The 25,121-nt window shown below is 41.3% G+C and overlaps 1 protein-coding gene across 6 annotated transcripts in view; it reads right to left on the bottom strand.

Moving 5' to 3' along the window:
- Positions 1-25,121, bottom strand: part of LOC140725765 (neprilysin-like) — a 306,429-nt gene that overhangs the window by 48,584 nt on the left and 232,724 nt on the right. For all 6 annotated transcript variants that reach the window (XM_073041648.1, XM_073041645.1, XM_073041644.1 and 3 more), the window contains exons 14-17: positions 18,431-18,529; positions 15,697-15,774; positions 9,566-9,669; positions 2,936-2,994 (exon numbers count right to left, since the gene is read on the bottom strand). In XM_073041648.1, coding sequence (XP_072897749.1) covers positions 2,936-2,994; positions 9,566-9,669; positions 15,697-15,774; positions 18,431-18,529 — 340 coding nt within the window. The remainder of the gene's footprint in view (positions 1-2,935; positions 2,995-9,565; positions 9,670-15,696; positions 15,775-18,430; positions 18,530-25,121) is intronic.

Below are 25,121 nucleotides of genomic sequence, written 5' to 3'. Positions count from 1 at the left end.
CGGCTTTACAATTCAACCGCCAGGAGTAAGATATGTTAAAGTGCCGGGGTTGATTGTATATAATGTATCTAAGTAAACTACTTAAGAACTTTTTAAAAGATATTATTAATGCTTTTTGATAGGGTGATTTTAGATGCATATCATATTTTTACTGAGTTAAGTATTGTATGTAATTAGTTTTGCTACAATAAGTGTATGGGACATTGGAAAAAATGTTGAATTTCCCCATGGGGATGAATAAAGTATCTATCTATCTATCTATCTATCTAACTCCCCTCGAGTCTTTGCAGGTGTCCAAGTAAATATGCTTAGACTTTAGTCTCTTAACAGAATTGTTAATTGTAAGCTTGTAAAGAGTTTGGGGTTTCAATTAGCTAGGCATGGATTTCTTCATGCCCTGAAGCATTTTTAAAGGGGCAGTGGTAACCTCTTGGGGTTTGGTGGTCCTGATCCTTCCCTGGTGTAGTTCTGGCCAAGTTATCTGAGACCTTGAAAGTTCCACTTTTTTGTTTTATCTCTTTTGTTAATAAAATTCCTTACTTTGTTTAACCCATCTGAGTCTCTGTGTGATCCAATGCCTGGGTCTGAAGACACAGTGTGACAGATACTAGCTCTGATTCCTAAGGTATGCTAGTTGTCAGAAAGGCAACTGACTTTCTTAATGTTGGTAGTTTGGTGATGTACTACACTTTGGAGTAATTGAGTATTACAGCACAGAAGCAGGCCTTTGTTCTATCTCGTCTGTGCTTGGTTCTATTCACTTACACCTGGCATAGCCTTCTATGTAAGTAAGTTGTACAGTGTGTTAAATGGGATTGTGTTTATATTTATTGTTTTTGTTCCTTTATTGTTTTCTTTATGCTTATTGAATTTTTTATGCTGATATGGAGTATTGTTCTCCTTTACAATAGTGGAAAAGAAATCAACCATGATTGACTGATAGAATACGATAGGCTGAATGGCCTAATTCTTCTCCTAAATCTTATTATCTTATGGTCCCATCAAAGATCTTCTGAAAGTGAAAATGCACCACATTCAGTAGTTTTCCCTCACTTATTCTGGCAGTGACAATTCACAAAACTTAAATAGACTTTTCTTGCTTAAATCCAGGTTGACTTCTCAATTTTTAAAAATTTTGATGGACCTTGTTACCATTTCCTTAATAACAAATTCCAGCATCATTCTTTCTATTGATGTTAATATAAATTGTCTCGAGCTACCCTTTTTTTTCCAGTCTCTTTCTTCTTAAATCTTGGTTTACATTTGGAACCTCCCGACTCTTGGGAAGCCTTCATGACTCAATAAAATTATGTCAAGTCAAGCTGCTTTTATTGTCATTTCAACCATAACTGCTGGTACAGTACACAGTAAAAACAAAACAATGTTCCTCCGGGACCATTTAAATAGAAACTCAGCAGGCAAGATGTTGGATATGGTCCTAATACAGGCAACTTGGATCAGAGTAAATGGTAAAAGGTTTAGATGGGGTAGGCCAAAAAAGCCAGCTTCCTTACTGTTCAGCTCAATAATTCTATCATAACAATTATGTATTCTAGATTTGGGTATATAACAAATATTAATTTCAACAGCAACCATTCTTCAGATCTGATCAGGGATAGCAAATTGAATTTAAAATGCAGCTCAGGACAACAGGCTTCCTGGAGCTGCAGGGTGGGGTCAATCACAAATTTAAAAAGAACACTCCACTAAGACCTCAAATGCTTGCATATGCATGAACGCAACCTAGAGTCAGCGGGGATAACATTCATTTTGGCTGTCTGGTCTGTGGGTGTGAAGAATGAGGTGCGTGAAAACTATGTAATTCAAAGGAAGCATTGTAGGTGCATTGTAACTATGGAATTGTCCTGCTGTTACATTACCTTTGATCTACAGCATATAAAGATGTCATATAATATTGGGACAGCAGGCCACTTCTTCCAAGACTGTCTCAATATGGTGCCTGTTGCTCATTTTTGCAAAATAAACACTTCTATATCCACTAGTGTCAGTGACTCTCCAATAACTTTGTTCACACCACAACAACCCTCCCAGCTTCACCGTCATGGCATTTATAAAAAAACGAGATGCAGGTTATTGCGTCCTGGGTCAACTTTTGGTCCCGTTGGTGCTAATTTTCTTCAGCCCTTGGCCAGATCTGTTGTTCTCCATTATTTCCAGGAGACTTCTTGTGTCTTTTTCAAAGTATTTGTTTAATTTCTGTCATTTTGTTCTTCCCCAGTAAGTGACCCCATCCATTTCCTTTCTGAACATTGACAGAGGCTTTGCTGAATTCTGAAATTTTTACCAACTCTTGGGTCTCACTGTTTTCTTTAAATTATCTTGTTATCATTATCTGGACTTTGCCAGTTTTTTCTTTTGTTCCACATAGAATGGATATATAATTATTGGAAGCTACATATTAACTGTGCCTACCACCTCCATCTGGTGCCTCTTCTCCTTCCCTTTCTTCCACGGTCCACACTGCTCTCCCATCGGATTCCCACTTTATTTGATCTTATTTAGAGATACAGTGCAGACTGTGCTCCCTCCAGTCCTTTGAGGTGAACCGCCAGCAACATCTGATTTGACCTGGACTCAGATGACAATTCAAAATGACCAATTATCAACTATCTGGTATCTCTTTGGAAACCAGAGCGTCCAGCAGAAGCCCATGTATTCCACAGAAATTTCTTACAGACAGCACTGGAATTAAACCCCCAACTCTGCTGTTCACCTTTTCCACCTATTCCCTTGTAGTATAAACCTCAACACCTCAGACACAAGTGTTGGGCCATATTCCAAAACATAGAACAGCATCCACATCTGCCAAGTCATTGGGCTGTTTGTGGATTACTTGGGAACATGAATGGAGTCCATGGCCCATAAAGAATATAAAATTAAACTGAAAGCAGGAACGTTTAATAAAATGTTTTACCAATCTGATTTCTGCTTGGAGAGTAGAATGCATTTATCACAGCAGCTCCTGAAATCCACCTGCAAAGCAAAGAAAGATGCAAATTAATGACTTCCCCCCACCTCATTTGACCCTTCAAGTCAAATTTATTGACAATTAACTATATACGTGTATCCCATCAAACGAGACAATGTTTCTCCAGACTAAATTTCAAGCACAGTGGTTCAACAATAGTGTGGACTATTATCTAAATGAGGGGAAGTTCAAACATCAGAGATGCAGGGGGACTTAGGAGATCTCGTTCAAGACTCCCAGAAGGTTAGTTTACAGATTGCATCTGTGGCAACGAAGGCAAATGCAATGTTGGCATTTATTTCAAGGGGAATCAAATATAAAAGCAAGAGAATAATGCTGAACCTTTTTAAGACACCAGTCGGGCTGCACTTGGAGTACAGCCAACAGTTTTGGGCCCCCATTTCTCAGAAAGGGTGGGTTGTCATTGGATAGAGGCCAGCGGAAGTTCATGAGGATGATTCCAGGAATGAAGGGGGTTAATATATGAAGAGCATTTGGCGGCTTTGGGCCTGTATTCACTGGAATTTAGTCAAATATGGGGGGGAGTCTCATCAAAACTTACTGAATGTTGGAAGGATTAGATAGGAAACATCCTCTCCACATCCACCCTATGGTGGAAGTATCCAAAAACTTGAGGGGCGACCTTTTTAGAACAGAGGTAAGGAGGAGGTATGTTTAGCCAGAGAGTAGTAAATTTGTGGAATGCCCTGCCACAGAATGTGATGGAAGCCAAGTCCGTCCATATATTTAAGGCGGAAGTTGATCGTTTCCTGATTGGTCAGGGCATCAATGGATATGGCGAGAAAGCAGATGCATGGGGTTGAGTGGGATCTGGGTTTAGCCATGATGGAATGGCAGAGCAGACTCTATGAGCTCAATGGCCTAACTCTGCCCCTATGTCTTCTGGTCTTATAACACAATAACTTATGAAAGTAAAAATAATGGTACAGAAGAAATTAACCAACACACACTAAATGCTGGAGGAACTCAGCAGGCTAGGCAGCATCTATGGAGAAGAGTACAGTTGACGTTTTGGGTCAAGACCCTTCATCAGGGCTGGCAGCGAAGATGAGTTCCTGGGAAGGATATGGGGCTGTGGTAGCAGGTCTGGGTGAGCACATGTCAAAGAGTCAGAGGGCAGCAGAAATCACAGAGGGGGAGCAGTGACAGAGGTTTTCACTGAACTCCCGTCGAAGGGAAGATTTAAACTTCTTCAGGGTAGGTATCCCTGCAAAAGACTTCACAGTGTAGTAATCCAATCACAAACAAGAGAAAATCTGCCGATGCTGGAAATTCAAGCAACACACACAAATTACTGCCTGGCCTGCTGAGTTCCTCCAGCATTTTAGACATGTGTTCTTGGATTCCAGCAACTGCACATTTTCTCTTGTTTGTGATTAGAACAAATTAACCACTGACACTTTGAATACGATGCTGCAGGGAGTTCAGAAGCGTGATGGCCTGAGGAAAGAAGCTGTTTCCCATCTTGACTGTTCTTGAATTGTACATCGCAGTCTCCTGCCAAATGGTAGAAAGTCAAAGAGGATGTTGGATGGATGGGTGGGATCCATAATAATACTAAGGGCCCTGCTTCTGACAAATATCCTGACGGATGCTCAGGAGACCCCTATGATCCCCTCAGCTGTTCTCACATTCCTTTGCCAGGACTTTCAACCCAGTGTTTGGCAGCTCTCATACCAGATGGAGATGCAGCTTGCCAGGACACTCTCAATGGCTAACCTGTAAAATTCAGGTAAGGTGGGTGGGCCGTGGAGCCTCACTTGCCTCAATCTCCTTAGAAAGTTGAAGTGCTGCAGTGCCTTCTTATTCAGGGAAGTAACATTGAGGTCATCCGTAATGTGAACTCCCAGAAACTAAGTGCACTTAATGCTCTCTGTGGCGGTGCCATGGATGCATGGAGGGGGGTAGTTCATCTGCACCTTCCTGAAGTCCACAATCATTTTCTTGTCATCTTCCCCACCCTCCCCCATTGCCTCTGCATCTAGAAAATGGGCCTAGTGTTTTATGGGCCTCCTGATTTCAGTGCCCCTCCCTGCTACCAAACATTGTAAAATCTTTCCATAAACTGAAAGACAGAGGAATTAGATGTGAAAAATTTGAAACATTGCAATCAAATGATCCATGGCAAGTGAGTTTATTTGTAACGTTGAAGGCTGACTTTCCAGTTCTTGGGTCCCATGGCAACATATCCTGGTGAAGACTTTCAGCCCGAACTTCGGCTGGACATTTCACTCCATGAATGTTGCCTGTCCTGCTGAGTTCTCCAGCATTTTGTGTGTGTCGCTCAAGATTTCGAGCATCTGCAGAAACTCTTGTGTTTATGGTAAGAGTCTGTTTAATTAGTGGCACTTAATGAAAAAATTTAAAGAGTGAGGGAAGACAATTCCAATCTCAGAAGTCCATCAGGAATCCTGGTGGGATCAAGTCTGTGTGGAACGAGCTTTCAGTGGAAGTGGTAGGGGCAGGTTTGATATTGTCATTTAAAGTAAAATTGGATAGGTATATGGACAGGAAAGGAATGGAGGGTTATGGGCTGAGTGCGGGTCAGTGGAACTAGGTAAGAGTAAGCGTTCGGCACAGACTAGGAGGGCCGAGATGGCCTGTTTCCATGCTGTAATTGTTACATGGTTATAAGTCCTCGCACAAGTGCATAAATTGGAAAAATATTCTTCAGCCCATCATATCAGTGCCAAATGTTGAGCACCCACTTACACTAAACCTATTTTATTCTCCTCACACCTATTAGTTCCCACCCCACCCCCAGATTCTCCCACTCATCCACACCCTCAGGGCAACTTACGGAGGTGATTAACCTACAAGCCCACACCATTAGACCATAAGACATAGGAGCAGATAGCTAACCCGAGTTACCAGTATTCCACAATATTTCAAACATCGGAGCAGAGTTAGGCCATTCAACTCATTGAGTCTGCTTCACCATTCCATCACAGCTGATTTTTTTTTATCCCTCTGATCTCTATTCTCCCCATAACTTTTAATGCCCTTACTAATCAAGAAACTATCAACTTCTGCTTTAAATATAACTAAGGACTCAACCTCTGCAGCCATGTTTGCCAATGAATTCCACAGATCCACCAGCCTCTGGCTAAAGAAATTCCTCTTCACATCTTTGGGATGTGAGGGGAAACTGGAATAGACAAAACATGCAGTTACAGGGAGAGCATGCAAACTCCGCAAAGACAGAACTCAAGGTTATGATTGTTTGGGAGGAGGCTGGATCTATGAAGGAATTTCCATCCCTATACGTGTCGAGAGCATCAGAAAAGCTGTGGTGCAGGAAGCCTGCCCTCTCTGCAAATGCTTGGCATGCTGGACAGAATACCAACAAAATTTCCATGGTGTGGTTTTGTCATGTTTTGAAAACAAGAGACTTTCTTTCAGTATTTTCTGGATCAGCAGATTTGCAGACTACACCAAGATTTGTGGGGAGGTGTGGATAGTGGAAAGCGAGAAAAGCTTGGGGATGGATCTGGACCAGCTGAAAACGTGAGCTGAAAAATGGCAGACGGAAGTTAATACAGGCAAGTGTGACATGTGGCACATTGGGAGGGCAAAGCAGGGTAGGACTTGCACAGTGAATGGTAGGGTTCTGATGTGTGTGGTAGAACAAAGGTACCTGGGGATACAGATCTATAAGTCCTTAAAAGTAGTGTAATCAGTAGATTGCATCATTAAGAGTACTTTTGGCACATTGCCCTTTATAAATTGAAAGATTGAGTACAGGAGTTGGAATGATATGTTGAAGTAGTATAAGATATCAACGTGGCCAAGTTTGGAGTACTGTGTGTAGTTTTGTTCATCTACTTAGTCAATAAGTTTGAAAGAGTATAGGGACTATTTGCAAGGATGTTGCCAGAACTTGAGGAAATTACTTATAGAGAAAATTTGAATGGGTTAGGAATTTGTTCCTTAGAGTGCAGGAAAAAGAGGGGACACTTCATAGGAGTATAAATTATGATACTGGATATAGATAAGATGAATGCAAGCAATCTTTTTTCACTGAAGTTGGGTGAGACGGGAACTAAAGGTTATAGGTTCATGGTGAAAGGGAAAATATTTAAGGAGAACCTGAGGGGGAGCTTCACACAGAGGGTGCTGCAAGTGTGAAATGAGTTGCCAGCAGAAGTTACAGTTGTGGGTTCAATTGTAACACGTAAGAAATTTTTTAACAAACACAAGGATGGAAGAGATTTGCCACCCTCTGGCTTTAGTCCAGGAGGAAGTAGATAGGAGCAGGCAGAAGATTAGGCTGGCATGGATTAGATGGGCTGAAGGCCTGTTTTTATACTAAATATTCTTAATAGATTCAATTTAACATCAGAGAAATGTATACAATATACATCCTGAAATTCTATGACCCTACTGAATAACAAGACTTCTTTTGGGTTTTTAAGTCATAAACAATAAATCCAAATTTCAGACATTCAGCAGAACTGGCAACAGATACTACCTGAGTTGAAATGCCCTTGCGACTAGATTGTAACCTCAATTTTATACAATTTGACAATACTATGAGATAATTTGTTAAATCTGAACTATTATATCTTCATTCTCTTTGCTTTGTATCATCATACATTTTTCAACGTTGATTCACTGGTCACCATCAGGATGGGCTGATACAATGTAGTAATAGCCCCTTCCTGCCCAATGTATCAATGCTGCCCACATGAAAAATGAACCTATTAATCCATAAGAGCATAAGATATAGGAGCAAGATTAAGCTACTTGACCCATCAAGTCTGCTCCACTACCTCATGGCTGATCCATTTTCCTCCCAGCACCAATCTCCTGCCTTCTCCCCATATCCCTTCATGCTCTGACTAGTCAATAATCCATCAACCTCTGCCTTGAATATTCATAAAGACTTGTCCTCCACAGCAGCCTGTGGAAATGAATTCCACAGATTCACCACACTCTGGCTAAAGAAGTTCCTCTTCATCTCCGTTCTAAAAGGATGCCCCTCTATTTTGAGCCTGTATCATGTGCTCCCAGACTCTTCCACCATGGGAAACATACTCTGCACATCCACTCAGACTACACTTCTTCATCATTCTGAAGTTTGGTCTAAACAACAACTGATCCTCTTCATCATGTCACTATGCTTTTACACATTGAGTTGCTGCTAGATGATTGGCTGATTAGATATTTGCATTAACAAGTAGGTGTACAGATGTACCTAATGGAGTGGCCACTGATGTAGACGTAAATTATCCAGGAAATGTCTTCCTGCATCAGCTTATTACACTGTTAGGATGATTAAATTTCAGAAGGGGGAAATGAGACCTTTGTAGAGCAAAGAGAATGGATCAATCTTGTGCAAAAGCTCTATCAAGCAGTTACATTGGGGAAAATGATATTCAGTGCCATCCAATTGTAAAGTGATCATCACCTTTCGTAAACACGAGGAAATCTGCAGATGCTGGAAATTCAAGCAACACACACAAAATGCTGGTGGAACGCAGCAGGCCAAGCAGCATCTATAGGGAGAAGCACTGTCGACGTTTCGGGCCAAGACCCTTCATCAGGACGTTGACAGTGCTTCTTCCTATAGATGCTGTCTGGCCTGCTGCGTTCCACCAGCATTGTTTGTATCACTTTTTGTACTCTGACCATTGTAGTGCATTGGTTAGCCTGTTGCTAGTGCAGTGCCTGTGACTTGGGTTCAATTCCACTGCTGTCCTTAAGGATATTCTCCCTGTATTTATGTGGGTTTCTTTCAGGTGCTCTGCTTTCCTCCCACATTCCAAAGACTTACAGGTTGTTAGTTGGAGAGCTCTGGACCTCAAATCACTAGAATTCAAAAGAATGAGGGGTGACCTAATTGAAAAAACTGTTGACAATACTCCAAGTGCAGACTGATTAGTGCCTTATAAAGCCCCAGCATTATCTCCTTGTTTTTATACTTTATTCCCCTTGAAATAAATGCGAACATTTCATTTGCCTTCTTTACCACAGATTCAAACTGTAAATTAACCTTCTTGAAGCCTTGAACGAGAACTCCAAAGTCCCTTTACACTTCTGATATTTGAAACTTCTCCCCATTTAGATAATAGTCTACACTATTGTTCTTTTTACCAAAAATATTATCATACATTTTCCAGCACTGTATCCGTCTGCCGGTTTTTTGCCCATTCTTCCTATTTGTCCAAGTCCTGCTGCAATCGTATTGCTTCCTCAGCACTAACTACACCTCCAGCTATCCTCGTATCATCCACAAACTTTACCACAAAGCCATCAATTCCATTATCCAAATCATTGACAAACAATGTGAAAAGCAGCAGTCCTAATACTGACCCCGGGTGTACAGAAGAGCAACTCTGAATGTACAACCCATCAAACATTGCAGTGGCTGGGCTACAGCAGCAGAAGACATGAACATTCAGTGGCTACTTTATTGGGTGGAAATGAATAATCAATACTCGTTGCAACATACTGGACCAGTGCATGCAGAAAATTGTCATCTGCTTATTGTCTGCATTTTAGCATTACAAGGCAACTGCCGGTGACGAGAGAATTAAATAAAGAAAAACGTACTCTTCTTTATCAACTGTAAGTCTGAGGCTTTGCAGCTTATATTTCTGGGCACTCTGTAGAACTTGAAGTTTGTTGCTGAAATATTCATCAGAGGAAAATAGCAACTGAAGAAGAAAGAAAACACAATTAGTATCATACATGCTTTTTATATTCAAGTTCACTGGAACTGTTTAGTTCAAATTTAATTGTTATTCAATCATATGCATGTAAACAGCTAAATGAAACATCTTTCCTCTGGGCAAAGGTGCAGAATAATCACACACAGCACACATAATAATGATAGCCCATACGCTAACAAATAATATCAGCACAACTCACTGAGTGGTATGGTCTGAAGACTGATGTTGTCGTCGAGCCATGTTTCTCCAAGAACAAGTACACAGCAGTTCCTCATCTCACGCTGGGTCAGCCACAGACACAAGCATTCTAGCTTGTTTTCCAGGGTGTAAGCACTGGAGAGCAGCACTGATGGGAGAGGAGGCCGGCAGGGACCAGTCCCCAACCCAGCACAGATTCCAGCATGACCTCTGGGCCAAAGTGCTCTCCCATGCCTTCTCTGGCACCTCCTCTCCTGGGTGGCTGCGGCAAGCGACGGCGCTGCAGGTGGGTCTGGCCCATGCAACACCCCAAGGGAAGACAGCTCCTCTGCCATCGGCCTCACCAATGAACTAAAGAACCAATCTCTCAATATTTTGTATTACCAATGCGGTCACAAGCAAAAATACATTTAAGTCAAACATTTGAATTATTTGTTGGACTTGGAGAGGCTGCTGCAATTGAGTGTGCCACTATCGTACCAGCAAGGACAGTATGGACAAAATAATCACTTGATGCAGATTCAGGTTAAAATTAGCTCATTGTCATGTCGCTATTTTTACTTAAAATTTCCAAGGTTCATTTACAAGTATTGTATACAGCCCACAGAACTCCCCATGGTTGATCGGTGCCATCTTGGAATCATAAAATTACTTAGGGAATGCAGCACAGTAACAGGTCCTTCTGACTCTGCAAGTCCATGCTGCCCAATTCCACCGTGTGAATAATTAACCTGCTAACTTGTACGCCTTTGGAGCGCGGGAGGAAAACAGAGCAACCAGAGGAAACCCATGAGGTCACGGGGCGGTTGTGCAAACAGCGGCAGTAATTGAACCCATGTTGCCCGTGCTGCAGCCACATTACACTACACTACCATGCTGCTCTGTATACTGTACACTAGGGTAGGGTGCAATGAAACTGCTTGAGCAAATGCTGTTTACGAGGTAAACACAGAGTAATAATAAGTGCAACAATAATGGGGAAACAACAGAACGGTGCAAAGTCTGATTGTACAGCAGAGGGAATTACAGTTTTTTGAGATTTTTCCAAAATCAACTTCCTGCACTACCTTCTGCTATGTATTAGGAAAGACACAAGGGAGGCATAGGCTCAAAAGGGCCTGTTACCATGTTGTACCCATCTAAATATCGTGGGGCGCCATGACAGAGTAGCGGTTACGGTTATGCTATTCCGTCCCAGTGTGTTGGACTTTGAATTTTAATCTGTCACTGTCTTTAAGACATTTATACATTGTTCCCTTGAGTGCATGGGTATCCTCCCACAGTACACAAATATGTACTGCTTAATAGCTTAATTTGCCATGGTAATTTGTCCTGCAAGTGACATGTTTAATATGTTTTTGGATGACACCAACACTGGTGGACAGAGAAGCCATTTGCCAAGGCCTTCAGGATCTACATCAAGTAGGCAAATGAATGAGAGATAGATTTAACATAGACCACTGCAAAGAGGTAATTTTTTGGAAGTTAAGCTAGGGCATAAGGTATAGACTGGGCTCTGGGGAGTGTGGCAGAATGGAATGACTTAAGGGTACAAGTACAGATGACAGATATAGTTTAATGCAGACAGCGTGAGGTGTTGCACTTTGAGAGGACAAACTAGGGTAGGACTTGCACATTGAACGGTAGGGCAATGAGGAGTGTGGCAGAACAGGGGGATCTGGAATACAGATCCATAATTTCTTGAAAATGGCATCACAGATAGCTTTTGGCACTCCGGCCTTCATAAATCTGAGCACTGAGTACAAGTATTTTATTTTAGAAAGGATATACTGACATTGGAAAGGATTCAGAGAAGATTCTTGAGAAAGATTCCAGGAATGAAAGGGTTACCGTATGGGGAACATCTGGCAGCTCTTGGGCTGTATTTCCCAGAGCATAGGAGAACGAGGGGGGATCTCATAGAAACTTTCTGAATGTTAAAAGGCCTGATCATAATAGATATGGCAAAGTTATTTCCCATGGTAGGGGAGCCTAACAAAGAGGGCACGACTTCAAGATTGAAGGACGTCCATTTAGAACAGAGATGCAGAGAAATTACTTTAGTCAGAGGGTGGTAAATCTGGAATTTGTTACCAATAGTGGCTGTGGAGGCCAAGTCATTGGGCGTATTTAAGGCAGAGATAAGTAGGTATTTGATTAGCCAGGGCATCAAAGGGTATAGGGAGAAGGCAGGAGAGTGAGGATGACTGGAAGAATTGGATCAGCCCATGATTATTCAAGGAGGAGATGCAATGGGCTGAATGGCCTACATCGGCTCCTATATCTTATGGTCTTATAGGTATTGGGATGTTATGTTGAAATTGTACAAGATGTTGGTGATACATAATTTAAAGTGTTGTGTGCATTTCCAGTCACCTACTGACAGGAATGATTTCAATAAGATCGAAAGAGTGCAGAGAAATTTTACAAGGATGTTGGCAAAACTTGAGGACCTGAGCAACAGGGAAAGGTGGAATAAGTTAGGACTTTACTCCCTAGAGTGCAGGAGAATGTGGGGGGATTTGATGGAGGTATACTTAATTATAAGGGGTATAAATAGGATAAGTGCAAGCAAGCTTTTTCCACTGGGGTTTGGGAAAGCTGGACCTAAAGTTCATAGGTTAAGGTTTAAAGGTGAAATATTTAAGGGGGGAACCTGAGAGTGAATGTCTTCATTGAGAGGGTGGTGAGTGTGTGGAATGAGCTGTCAGTGGAAATGATTGATGCGGGTACAATTTCAACCTTTATGAGAAGTTTGGATCGGTACATGGAGGGGTGCGGTCCTGGTGAAGGTCAATGGGACAGCACAGTAACAGATTGGCATGGACTAGATGGGCTGCAGGGCTTGTTTCTGTGGTGCAGGGCTGGGGTGTTCTATGACTCTTTGAGGGAGAGGATGGACTCTGCAATGGAGATTTGATGTTTAAGGACGAGACAGTTGGTGGGGGAGGACCGGAATATGCATTGACAGCACATTTAGCTAAAGCACTTCAGTAAGATGTTAGGAAGGGTGAATGGTCCTTTGGTTACAGGGAAGATGGAGAGACAGTGGGTCATGGAAAGAACATCTGAACCTCAAGCCAGACAGCATCACTTTATTTGACTCACACAACCTGGGAGCGGATATATCCTCACTTGGAAGTATGGGAATGGTGGTAATTGTCAGGGTGAAGATACAGCATATAACATGAAACACAACAGCACAGTACAGGCACTTCAGCCTATGATGCTGTGCTAAGATTTAACCTAATCTAAGATCAATCTAACTCATCTCTCCCCCATCAGCTTCCTTTTTTTCCTTACATCCATGTGCCTATCAATGCAAGTCTCTTAAATGTTCCTAATGTATCTCCCTCAACCACCAACCCTGGTAGTGCATTCCATGCATCCACCATTCTCTGTGTAAAGAACCTAGCTCGACATCCCCCCAATACTTCCATCAAATCACCTTCAAGCAGGGGTTCCCAACTGGAGTCACAGACCCATTGCTTAATGTTACAGTTCCATGGCATTGAATTGAATTGAATTGACTTTATTTCTTACATCCTTCACATACATGAGTAAAAATCTTTACCTTCCATATCCATCTAAATGTGCAATGTGCAATCATTGTAATTTATAATAATTTCTAATAAATAGAACAGTCAATATAATATAGAGTACACTCAAATCATTGTGAGTTCATCAGTCTCATGGCCTGGTGGAAGAAACTGTCCCAGAACCTGTTGGCTCTGGCTTTTATGCTATGATACCATTTCCAGGATGGTAGCAACTGGAATAGATTGTGGTTGGGGTGACCTGGGTTTCCAATGATCCTACAGGCCCTTTTTAGATGCCTGTCCTTGTAAGTGTCCTGAATCATGGGAAGTTCACAACTACAGATGTGCTGGGCTGTCCACACCACTCTCTGCAGAGCCCTGCGATTAAGGGAGGTACAGTTCCCATACCAGTCAGTGATGCAGCCAGTCAGGATGCTCTCAATTGTTCCCCTATACAAAGTTCTTGGGATTTGGGGGCCCATACCAAACTTCTTCAACCATCTGAGGTGAAAGAGGCGCTGTTGTGCCTTTTTCACCACACAGCGAGTGTGTACAGGTCCTCGGTGATGTGGATGTCAAAGAATTGAAGCTGTTTACCCTCTCAACCCCACATCCATTGATGTCAATAGGGGTTAGCCCATCTCCATTCCTCCTGTAACCCACAACCAGCTCCTTTGTTTTTGCAACATTGAGGGAGAGATTGTTTTCTTGACACCACTGTGTCAGAGAGATGACTTCTTCCCTGTAGGCTACCTCGTTATTGTTTGAGATAATGCCAATCAATGTAGTGTTGTTGGCAAATTTAATTAGCAAATTAGAGCTGTGGGTGGCAGCACAGTCAAGAGTCTACAGGGAGTAAAGGAGGGGACTTAGTACACAGCCCTGAAGGGCTCCTGTGTTGAGCGTCATAGGGGTGGAGGTGAGGGAGCCCACTCTTACCACTTGCCGGCGATCTGACAGGAAGTCCAGGATCCAGCTGCACAAGGTAGGTCAAGTTTGGGAACTCCTGCCTTAAAGCAATGCCCCCTTGTATCAACTATTGCTGCACAGAAAAAAAGGAACTGCCTGTCCACTCTGTCTATGTCTCTTATCATCTTATACATCTCTATCAAGTCATGTCTCATCTTCCTTCGCTCCACAGGGAAAAGCCCTAGACTGCTCAACCTTTCCTCATAAGAAAGATGGCAGTGCTTTTGATCGCAGTCGCTTCTATGGGATCGACCAAAGGTGTTATTGTCCTTTTTAAGTATATTTTTTATTATCACAGAGTCGGTGTGTTCCAATAGAGGCTTTGTGGTGCTGTTTCCAAGCCGGGGGTGGACGCTGCCCCCTAGTGTTCACGTGCTGATTTATTATCCCTCTCAACACCATTCCTCTGCCTTCTACCCATGACCATTGATGCCCTGACTAATCAAGAACCTATTAACCTCTGTTTTAAATATGTGCTCCTCCAGCACATCATGTATATTGTTTAAATATACTCAATGGTTTGGCTTTCACAACCATCTGTACTAGTTCTGCTATATCCTATGATCTTATAAAACACTTGAAACATTCTGCAGCTGTGAACTGACTTAAAATAGAAAGTCCGGAGCCTTAGTAGCCTCCACTAACTTAAAGTTGGTTAATCAATTCACTAACTCTGCTCCTATGTCTTCAATAGAAGGGACTTTTCTTCTTGGGCTGTGAAATACTTTACGGGAGCAAATACCAACAGTTCAAATAGCTTAAAGGAAGGTGTGGTTGAAGCCAGGAATCCAGTCTGCTTGAAGAATAGTGGTGACGTCAGAATCAGAATTGGGTTTATTATCATTGTCAATAAGTCAGTAAATTTGTTGTTTTGTGACAGCAATATAGTGCAAGGCATATCAAATAAATTTACTCCACAAGAAGAAATACGACAAACAGTCAAACAGAAGTGAAGTCGTGTTCGTGATCTGTTCAGAAGTCTGATGGCAGAGGGGAGGAAAGTGTTTCTAAAACATTGAGTGTATGAGAAACTGTTCCTATGTTGCTGATGTTTTAATGGGACTGTTCTATTTACCCTTATTTCTTAATTATTTGCACAATTTATTTAATTCGTAACTTACAGTAGTTTTTATGTCTTTGCACTGCTTCCACAAAGCAAATTTCACATCATCTGAGTCAGCGATAATAAACCTGATTCTGATTCTTATATTGCAAAGCCCTGCAAAGTAAAACTTTAAACTTCAACGAGAACCTTTTCAGTCCTGCCAAAATATTTTCCTTAAGAGCAAATGAATCAGCTACTTACATCGTTGTATTCTTTATCCAATTTGGCATTTTCCATGATTTCCTGTGGGTATCCAATTCTCTGTCTGATTGCCTTCATCTAGAAGGAAAGAGCTGGGGGTAAACTCACTTGCACAATATACAACTCTACTGAATTATATCTTGTGTGACTTCAAACGTGTTCCACTTCTTGCATTTCTGATGAGGGTTTCTGGACCCAAAATATTTGCTCTGCTCCTTTCACCACAGATACTGCCTGAATATGTCTAACGTCGGCCTTTTCTCCTTGGAGCGAAGGAGGATGAGAGGTGACCTGATATAGGTGTACAAGATGATGAGAGACATTGATCATGTGGATAGTGAGAGGCTTTTCCCCAGGGCTGAAATGGTTGCCACAAGAGGGCACAGGTTTAAGGTGCTGGGGAGTAGGTACAGAGAAGATGTCAGGGATAAGTTTTTTACTCAGAGAGTGGTGAGTGTGTGTGGAATGTGCTGCCGGCAATGGTAGTGGAGGCGGATATGATAGGGTCTTTTAAGAGGCTTTTAGATAGGTACATGGAGCTTAGTAAAATAGAGGGCTATAAGTAATCCTAGTAATTTCTGAGGTAGGGACATGTTCGGCACAACTTTGTGAACCGAAGTGCCTGTATTGTGCTGTAGGTTTTCTATGTTTCTATTCATACATTCTGATTTTGTTTCAGATTTTCAGCATCTGCATTATTTTAATATCTCACTGTTTTAGACCCCGGTGGCAGTTTTTCCTACAATGCTTGATGTGTTATATCTTGTGCTGATTGCAGATGATGAAGTAAAACTTTATTTATTAAGTGATGCAGCACAGATTAGGTCTGTCTGACTCAATAAACCACACCACCCAACTAACACTAGCCTAGTCACATGGATTAACACTAGCCTAATCTGAATGAAACCTGAGGAATTTAACACAGAAGAGTCAACTAATTCTGCACCAGAGGCAACTCTGCTCCAAGATCCATTTCGGAAGGTAAAACATGTTTAAGAAAAGAAGATATAGGGCAGTTAACTATTTTGAAAACATATAAGATTTGAAATTTTGAAAATATGTTCTGAGGAGTGCCACAAAGAGAAAAAGATTACAATGAAAGGACACAGGAGACACAGGAGTTTCTGCAGATGCTGGAAATTGTTGGCAACATACTGACACAGGACATAGTGATTGCATAATTGGAAGTTTAATAAATGATTGTACATAAGGTAATGTTGCATCTCTATAAAAAGCTGGTTAGTATACACTTGGTATACTGGTCTCCTCATTATAGGAAAATGTGGAAGCTTTAGAGAGGGTGCAGAGAAGTTTTACCAGGATGTTCCCTAGATTAAGGAGCATGTCTTATGATTGAGCGAGCTAAGGCTTTTCTCTTTAGAGTGAAGGAGAATGAGATGTGACTTGATAGAGGAATATAAAGTGATTAGAGGCATAGATTGAATGGACAGCCTCAGTCTTTTTCCCAACCATAAATTGGCTAATACAAAGGGCAAAGGGAATGTATAAGGGGGATATCAGAAGTATTTTTTTTCTAAATCAAGAGTAGTGGATATGTGGAGCATGCTGCCAGGGATGATGGTAGACACATAAACATTAGAGATATTTAAGAGAATTTTAAGTAGGACTTGGATGAAAGTGAAATGGAGAGCTATGTGGGAGGGAAGGGTTACATTGATCTCAGAGTAGGTTAAAAGGTTAGCACATCATTGTGAGCCAAAGGGACTGTAATATGTGTACTGTTCTATAGCATTGGAGATTCTGCAGATGCTGGAAATCCAGAGTAACAGAATGCTGGAGGAACTCAGCAGTGCAGGCAGCATCTATGGAGGGAAATAAACAGTCGATGTTTTTTCCAGATGGGTCTTAGCCGAAAAACTCAACTTTCAATTCTGTTCCACAGATGTTGCCTGACCTGCTGAGTTCCTCTAGCATTTTGTGTGTGTTACTGTGTACTGTAACTCAAGTTGCACACCTTCCTGACTTGACATTTACTTCAATGAAATCAGATGATATGATTAAAGAGATGATGGGGTCAAGACTGGATCACTCCCAATCTTTATGAAAAGATCAAAATGGACTCGAGTGGTTGACAGATTGCATAAGTTCTTGGAAATGTATCACCAGCTCTTCACTGCGAGTCCCTATCCAGTAGCTTTGAAGACTGTAGTTGTTCAAGAAGGTAGCAGTTAGGAGAGCGGAATAACTGACAGCCCTCTCAGCGATATCCTCACTCTGCCAATGAGGATGTAACAACAGAAAGAAAAATCCTCTTGGTGAGTCTAACTGGGCCAGGAAGTTCTTATTTTATTATTTAGAAATACAGAAGGGTAACAGGCCCTTCTGGCCCAATGAGTCTCTGCCACCCAATTAACCTACTAACCCCAGGATAAGTGGGGAAACTGGACCATCTGGGGAGAATCTACAGGGGAAAGTATAAACTCCTTACAGACAGGGGCGGAATTGAACCTGGGTCGCCGGTGCTGAAATAGCGTTAAGTCACCTTTAAGCTACCGTGCCACCCTTTTACTATTGAATAGGCAAGTCAACCCCAAAAAGTCCGTGCTATCCATTTACAGTACACCCTTGTGACTCATTAATCCGTACATCATTGGGAGAATTGTCATAGAGCAAAGGTACAAACCCCTTACAGACAGCAGCGGAATTGAACCTGCGTCACCCGTGTTGCAGTAGCATTACACTAACCACCACGCTACTGTGCCCCCCTTCTTACTTTGATTTCTGCTTTTTCTTTGGTTTTCTGGTCCATCCAATTGATCTCATGCAAGTTCTGGATGAAGACATTACGGATCTGCTCAATCAGGTCCTCAACCTGGAGAAGGGAAGGAAGAATGGAGAGAGGGTAAGGTGTCACACATTTTAAATAAAATATCAATACTTCATGTCATGTTTGGTGATAGGTCTTTTGGCTGGCAGATGGTAAATATTGGAATTGGTTTATTATTGTCACATGTACCAAGATGCAGTGAAAAACTTGTCTTGCCTGCTGTTTTTACAGATCCGTCTCTATGGATTGTCACCTGGTCATGGTGGAGAGGCTTATGTGTTTCTGAGATCCTGAGAGCGGTGCTGTTTGGGGCTTTGTTACCTATGGAGAAATGGTCAAGGAGGAGTTTCCAGACAAAGAGTGATGGCATCAGGAATTGAATTGAATTGAGCTAGCAGAAGACGATAACACATCACAACTACAGTGCAGATGGAGGAAAACAGTAGTGTTGTCTTGCATTCCATGCCATTGGACCCTGACCCCAATCTGTCAACAACTGAGTGGTGGCCGCCCATGCATCAGCCTCCCCACATTAAACAAAGTCAAGCACAGGAATTCTCCATTAAGTTAATTCACAACCCCTTGGGAACGTCATATTGGACTCAAGTGATTTCACTACTGATAGTATACAGATCGTACGATTACCCAACACATTGAGCAACAATGCAGAATAACCTGTAACATTACTGAAGATGTGCAATGCAGGTAAACAATGAAATGGAAGATCACAACACAGTAGATCGTAAGATAACAGTGATAACTGATCGTAACTGATAACAATGGGATAGAGGTTAGCTTCGAACCTGGTAGTACGTGCTTTAAGGCTCTTGTAATTTGCTAGGGGAAAACCGAGGACATCCAGGGTGGGTGTGATCTTTGATTATGCTGGCTGCTTTATGGAGGCAGCTAGAAGTGTAGACAGAGCCCGTAGAGGGGAAGCTGTTTCCCATGATGTTCCGAGCTGTGTTCGCAATGCCCTGCAGTGTTTAGCAGTCATGTGCAGAGCAGTTGCCATGCATCAAGGCAGAATGACTTCCTAAGCAATCTGGACTAAGACCACTGCTTTTTGCAGCATGTGTTAAAGACTTGTATTGGCAAACAAATAGCAAGCTAACCTGTCTTTAACTCCATCAATTTGCTTTCTCTTCGTTAAATGTTAGCTACTCTGTATCCATGGAAACTGATCGAGTCCAATGAATTTCAAAAAAAATGACTGCCAATGCATTTTCTTCTTCTTAAGCCACTTCCTTAACAATGCAGACTGTTGGGTCTTAGATTCTATTAATTTACCTCATTCCTCTTCTTTACTAATGCTGACATCCATCTTTCAAGTCCTTCATGTGTTCTTTATGTGCCATGTCATATGACATGGATGATCATGGCATTTCCATGACCATAATGGATTTGGCCAATTTGTTCTGCATACCTAGGTTGCCATTGCCTTCTTCTGGCAGTGTCTTTACAAGATGGGTGACACCAGGCATTATCAGGCATTTTTAGCCTGGCATCAGTGGTCGCACATCCAGGACTTATGATATGCACGAGCTGCTCATACGACCATCCAGCACTTGCTCCCATGCTTCATGTGACTCTGATTGGGGGGCTAAGCAGGTGCTGCACCTTGCCCAAGGATAACCTGCAGACTAGCAGAGGGAATGAACACCTTACACCTCCTTTAGTAGAGATGCATCTCACCCCATCAATGACATCCTCTCATTCAGCCCTTGATTCCCTTATATGTGTGAATGGTTCTTCCTTGTAAAGACAAACAAAAGCATTTGGGCAATTGATCCTATATTTCTTTGAACCCAATAATAAACTCCTATACTTCTGACGTAAAGAGCTCTTATTTGTTTTCACTAATTATATTCACTTCATTTATCTTTAGAAATTTCTGCTGTCACTTTTAATGCTAGCTGCCAGTTTGCTGACACACTGTATTCTCTGTCTTAATTAATCCCTTAGTCCTCCTTTGTTGATTTAGGGTCAGAGAACAATAGAGCATATGAAAGGGTCCTTTAGCCTTTCTAGTCCATGCTGAACTATTTTTGTCCAATGACCTTTGGCTCAGACAGGAGAATGTGATGAAGAGGAGCTACAGGGAGCTAGTCACCCGTAAGTTTCAGGTGACAGGTAGCTGGGAGAGAGAAAGTGAATAGGCAGTCAATACAGAGTATCACTTTGGTTGTTCCTCTCAATAATATAATAATATGTATTCCAATTCGGATACAGTTGGGGTTGGGGAACTAACCAGGAGACAGTCACAGTGACCGGGTCTCTGGCTCAAAAAGAAAGTGGGGAGTAAAGAGGGGTTCAGTACAGATCGGGGATTCCATTGTTAGAGGAGCAAAAAGATTTCTAAGTTATTCTCAGACCTCAGCTTTGCCATTTCTTTAGGTTGATGTGTCTCCTCTGTGCATCTTACACTATCCCTAAGTACCAGCACTAGCTGTAGTGTTCCTGTTTTATTATTCTTCCCGTTAATCATGAGATCCTTACGTGTTTACCACTGTTAATCAACAGTCAATTCCCTAAGACTAAAGCTTAAGTAATATTTTCCAATCTACACTGGAGGCCACTTTATTAGAAATGCCTGCTTGATAGTCAAGTTAGATGTCATTTAACTATATGTATGTACATAACATATATAATGTATATAACCATATAATATACATAGAAATGAGATGTTTCTCTGTAGTGAGATGTTTCTCTGATGTTTCTAAGCACAGTAGTACACATAACATGCAATAACTTATGAAGTTAAGGATAAAGTCTACAGATGGATCACACATGAATAAAAAAAACTAAAGTGCATTATTAATATTAAATATTGTAAGGTACAGAACAGATTAACCAGTGACACTTTGAATACGATGTAGCAAGGAGCTCAAAGTCTAACGGCCTGGGGGGAAGAAACTATTTCTCATCCTGTCTGTTCTTGTTTTTATGCATCGCAGTCTCCTGCCTGATGGTAGAAAGTCAGAGAGGATGCTGGATGTATAGTTGGGATCCTTAATAACACAAAGGGCCCTGCAAATTTAATCAAATTTTTAATCAGGCAATTATGTGGCAGCAACTCAGTCTATAAAAGCTTGCAGACATGGTGAAGAAGTTCAGTTGTGCAGACCAAACATCAGAATGGGGAAGAAATGTGATTTAAGTGACTTTGACCATGGAATGATTATTGCTACCAGATGGGGTGGTTTGAGTATCCCATAAACTGCTGGTCTCCTGAGATTTTCATGCACAACAGTCTCTAGAGTTTACAGAGAATGGTGCAAAAAATAACCCAAAAAAACATCCAGTGAGCAGCAGTTCTGTGGGCAAAAAGCACCTTGTTAATGAGAGCGAGGTCAGAGCAGAGTATTCAAACTGGTTCAAGCTGTGAGGAAAGTGACAGTAACTCAACTAACCGTGTTACAATGATGGCGTGCAGAAGTATATCTCAATGTACAACATGCCGTACCTTGATGTGGATGGGTGACAGCAGCAGAAGGCCATGAATATACACCCAGTAGCCACTTTATTAGGTGCAGGAGGTGTGGGGATATCAGGAGCAATGACATGCCAATTCCTGATTGGAGAACACTGAGCATGCGTGGGGTTTGCCAGAATGTATCAGCATATGGCGGGGTTAAGTTGTGTTTGTTTATTTCTGTTAATAAAAGTTCTTTAATTCTTCCAGAATATGATTCTTTATTGTTAACTCACAGTATGTTTAAATAGAAGTAACATAACATGGTGTCAGTAGTGCTTTTGGAAGAATAATACGGGAAAATTGAGAATCGAAGATAATCGAACTAAAAGAAGAAAAAAATTTGGACAGTAATTGGTAATATGGAAGGCTTACAGCCCCCACATAAACTTCAGCTGACTAGCAATGTAGCGGAGAATTGGAGGATATGCAAGTAACAGTCTGAACTGTACTTATTGACGATAGATTATGAAGAGAAATCAGAAAAAACCAAAGCTGAATCGGAAATGACGCAGTAGAGGTATACAATAATTTTGTCTTTGAAGATGGAGATAATTTCAATTTAAAGTCGATAATGGACAGATTTGAAGTATTTTGTATACCTAAGCGTAATTTAATATATGAGCGATACAAATTCTTCATGTATGCGCAGAAAGCCACTGAGACAATTGATCAATATGTTACAGAGTTAAGAAAGCATAGTAGAATGTGTGAGTTTGGATTGCTCACAGACTGTCTTATTAAAGATAGGCTGGTTTGTGTGGTTCGAGATAATGCTCTGAGAGAAAGGCTTTTCCGTGAGCAAGATTTAAATTTTGAACAAGCTTTCACGCTCTGCAAAGCTCCTGAGACCATAATGTTGCAGGCTGAAGAGCTTTTTGTTGAAAACTGCAATGTAAACAATGCAAAAAGACGCAAATATATCAAGAAAAATAATAATATGTCGACAAAACCAACGGAGAGCAAGACGGCATTTGGAAAAAAAAGTCATGTGATTGCTGTGCGCGGGAACACAGTCCAAATCAGTGTTTTGCATATGGCAAACTTTGTATAAATTGTAGTAAGATTAATCATTCTTCACACTGTTGTAGAAGTAGAAAGAAGGAAATTGAAATGAAACAAGTAAATGCAGTGATTGAAGATGAACGTGAGGAATTATGTAGATACGCTTTATGAAAATGCTGATATGGAGAGTATAAAAGCAGTAGCTACGGTGTCTGAGATGACCAAACAGGAGGCAGTTGATGATGTGAAAAAGCAATGGCAGAAAGAGGTTATTTCAATGCAAGCGATCATGAAAGAGACATTGAGAGAATATGGGATTCAGTCACCAGTTAGAGCAAGAACGCACACAGTGGGTATAGTATAAGCAAGAAGTGAAAGCTCAAGTAACGGAATTGAGAAGTTTTATTGAAATCATGAAGTCTCAGCATAAAAAAGGAGATTACACAGTTAATGAATAAATTGGATGAAGAAAAGAAGATTTGTATTTCATTACAAATGGAAGTGGAATGAATTAGGAAAGATACAGCTCAAACAGAAGCAAGGAAGCAGATTGCTGAGGAGGATAGTGTGAACTGTGTACCTGAAATTCCAGATTCTAACCAGGAGACATGTGAGAGTATACCAAAAGGTTTAGTTGAGATACATGAAGAAAAGCCTAAAGCAGAAAAGAAGAAGTAAAAGAAGAAGCACAAGAGGAGTCATGGCTGAGATAGCGAAGAGCCAACTTCAGAGTTTCAGTTAGTTGATATAGATTTGTTCATTGGTTAATGTTGTTATTTGCTTTTCTTTTTAAGGAATAGAAGATGCAATTTTTCAGAGATTCAGTTAAAGGTTGCAGACCAGACAAAACATGTAAATAATAGCAAGGAAACCCAAAGAAAGACTGATAGAGACTTGTTGAATTATGTATTTGTTTTGATTAACATTGTTAAGTGTTTGTCTTTTTAAGGAAGGGAATATGTGGTGATATCAGGTGCAATATCACGTGTCAGTTCCTGATTGGAGAAAACTGAGCATGCGCGGGGTTTGACAGAATGTATCAGCATGTGACGGGGTTAAGTTGTGTTTGTTTATTTCTGTTAATAAAAGTTCTTTAATTCTTCCAGAATATGTTTCTTTATTGTTAACCCACCGTATGTTTAAATAGCAGTAACATAACAGGAGGTACTTAGTAAAGTGGCCACTGAGTGTCCACTGGCAAACCCTGGACTCATTATTGTAGCTTTCTATATTAAGATCAGGAGTCCATTGGACTCATTGGAACCCTGACTCCCTCACTCCCTTTGAACTCATCGAGCTCTGAATAAACTCTTCTCGGGCTTCCTGCCGGGTACACATATTGATTATAGCTGTTGTTTTGATGACAAACTCTGCCATCTTCTTCAGGGAATCTACAGCACATTACAGGACCTTTGACCCACAATGTTGTGCTGACCATGTAACCTACTCTAGAAACTGCCTAAAATTTCCCTGCCGCATGGCCCTCTATTTTTCAAAGCTCCATGTACCTATCTAAGAGACTCTTAAAAGACCCTATTGTATTCACCTCTACCACTGTCAATGGCAGTGCATTCCACGCACACACCACTTTTTGTGTGGAAAAACTTACCTCTGACATTCCTCTTGTACTTACTTCCAAACACCTTAAAACTATGCCCCCTTGTGTTAGTCATTTCAGCCCTGGGGGAAAAAAAAGTCTCTGACTAGCCACACAATCAATGCCTCTCATCATATTATATATCTCAATCAGGTCATCTCTCACCCTCCGTTGCTCCAAGGAGAAAAGGCCAAGTTCATTCAAACTATTCGCATAAAGCATGCTCCCCAATCCAGGCAACATCTTTGTACTCCCTCTAGAGTATCCACATCCTTCCTGTAGTGGGGCTGGAAGCCTGAGAAGAGTTTATACATCATATATGCCGAGAAAGCACCAGGGCCTGGTTCATCAAGCTCCATTCACCATGCTCCCATTCAGGTCCCTGAGACACGTTCTCCTTGCTCTCTTTAAATTGATCAGGGTCTCAGTTTCCTCCTCTCGCTTTAAAATGGGGCACCACAATAGCATAGATGTTAGCATAAGACTATTTCAGCTCAGGGCATCACAGTTATTATGCTCATATTAAATAGGTGGGTTGCTAGACAGCGTGGCTTGTTGGG

Source organism: Hemitrygon akajei, chromosome 3 (genome assembly GCF_048418815.1).
Source record: "Hemitrygon akajei chromosome 3, sHemAka1.3, whole genome shotgun sequence".
NCBI lineage: Eukaryota > Metazoa > Chordata > Chondrichthyes > Myliobatiformes > Dasyatidae > Hemitrygon > Hemitrygon akajei.
The sequence above is the reverse complement of the archived record's forward strand: the minus strand, read 5'-3'. Positions and strand labels throughout refer to the sequence as shown.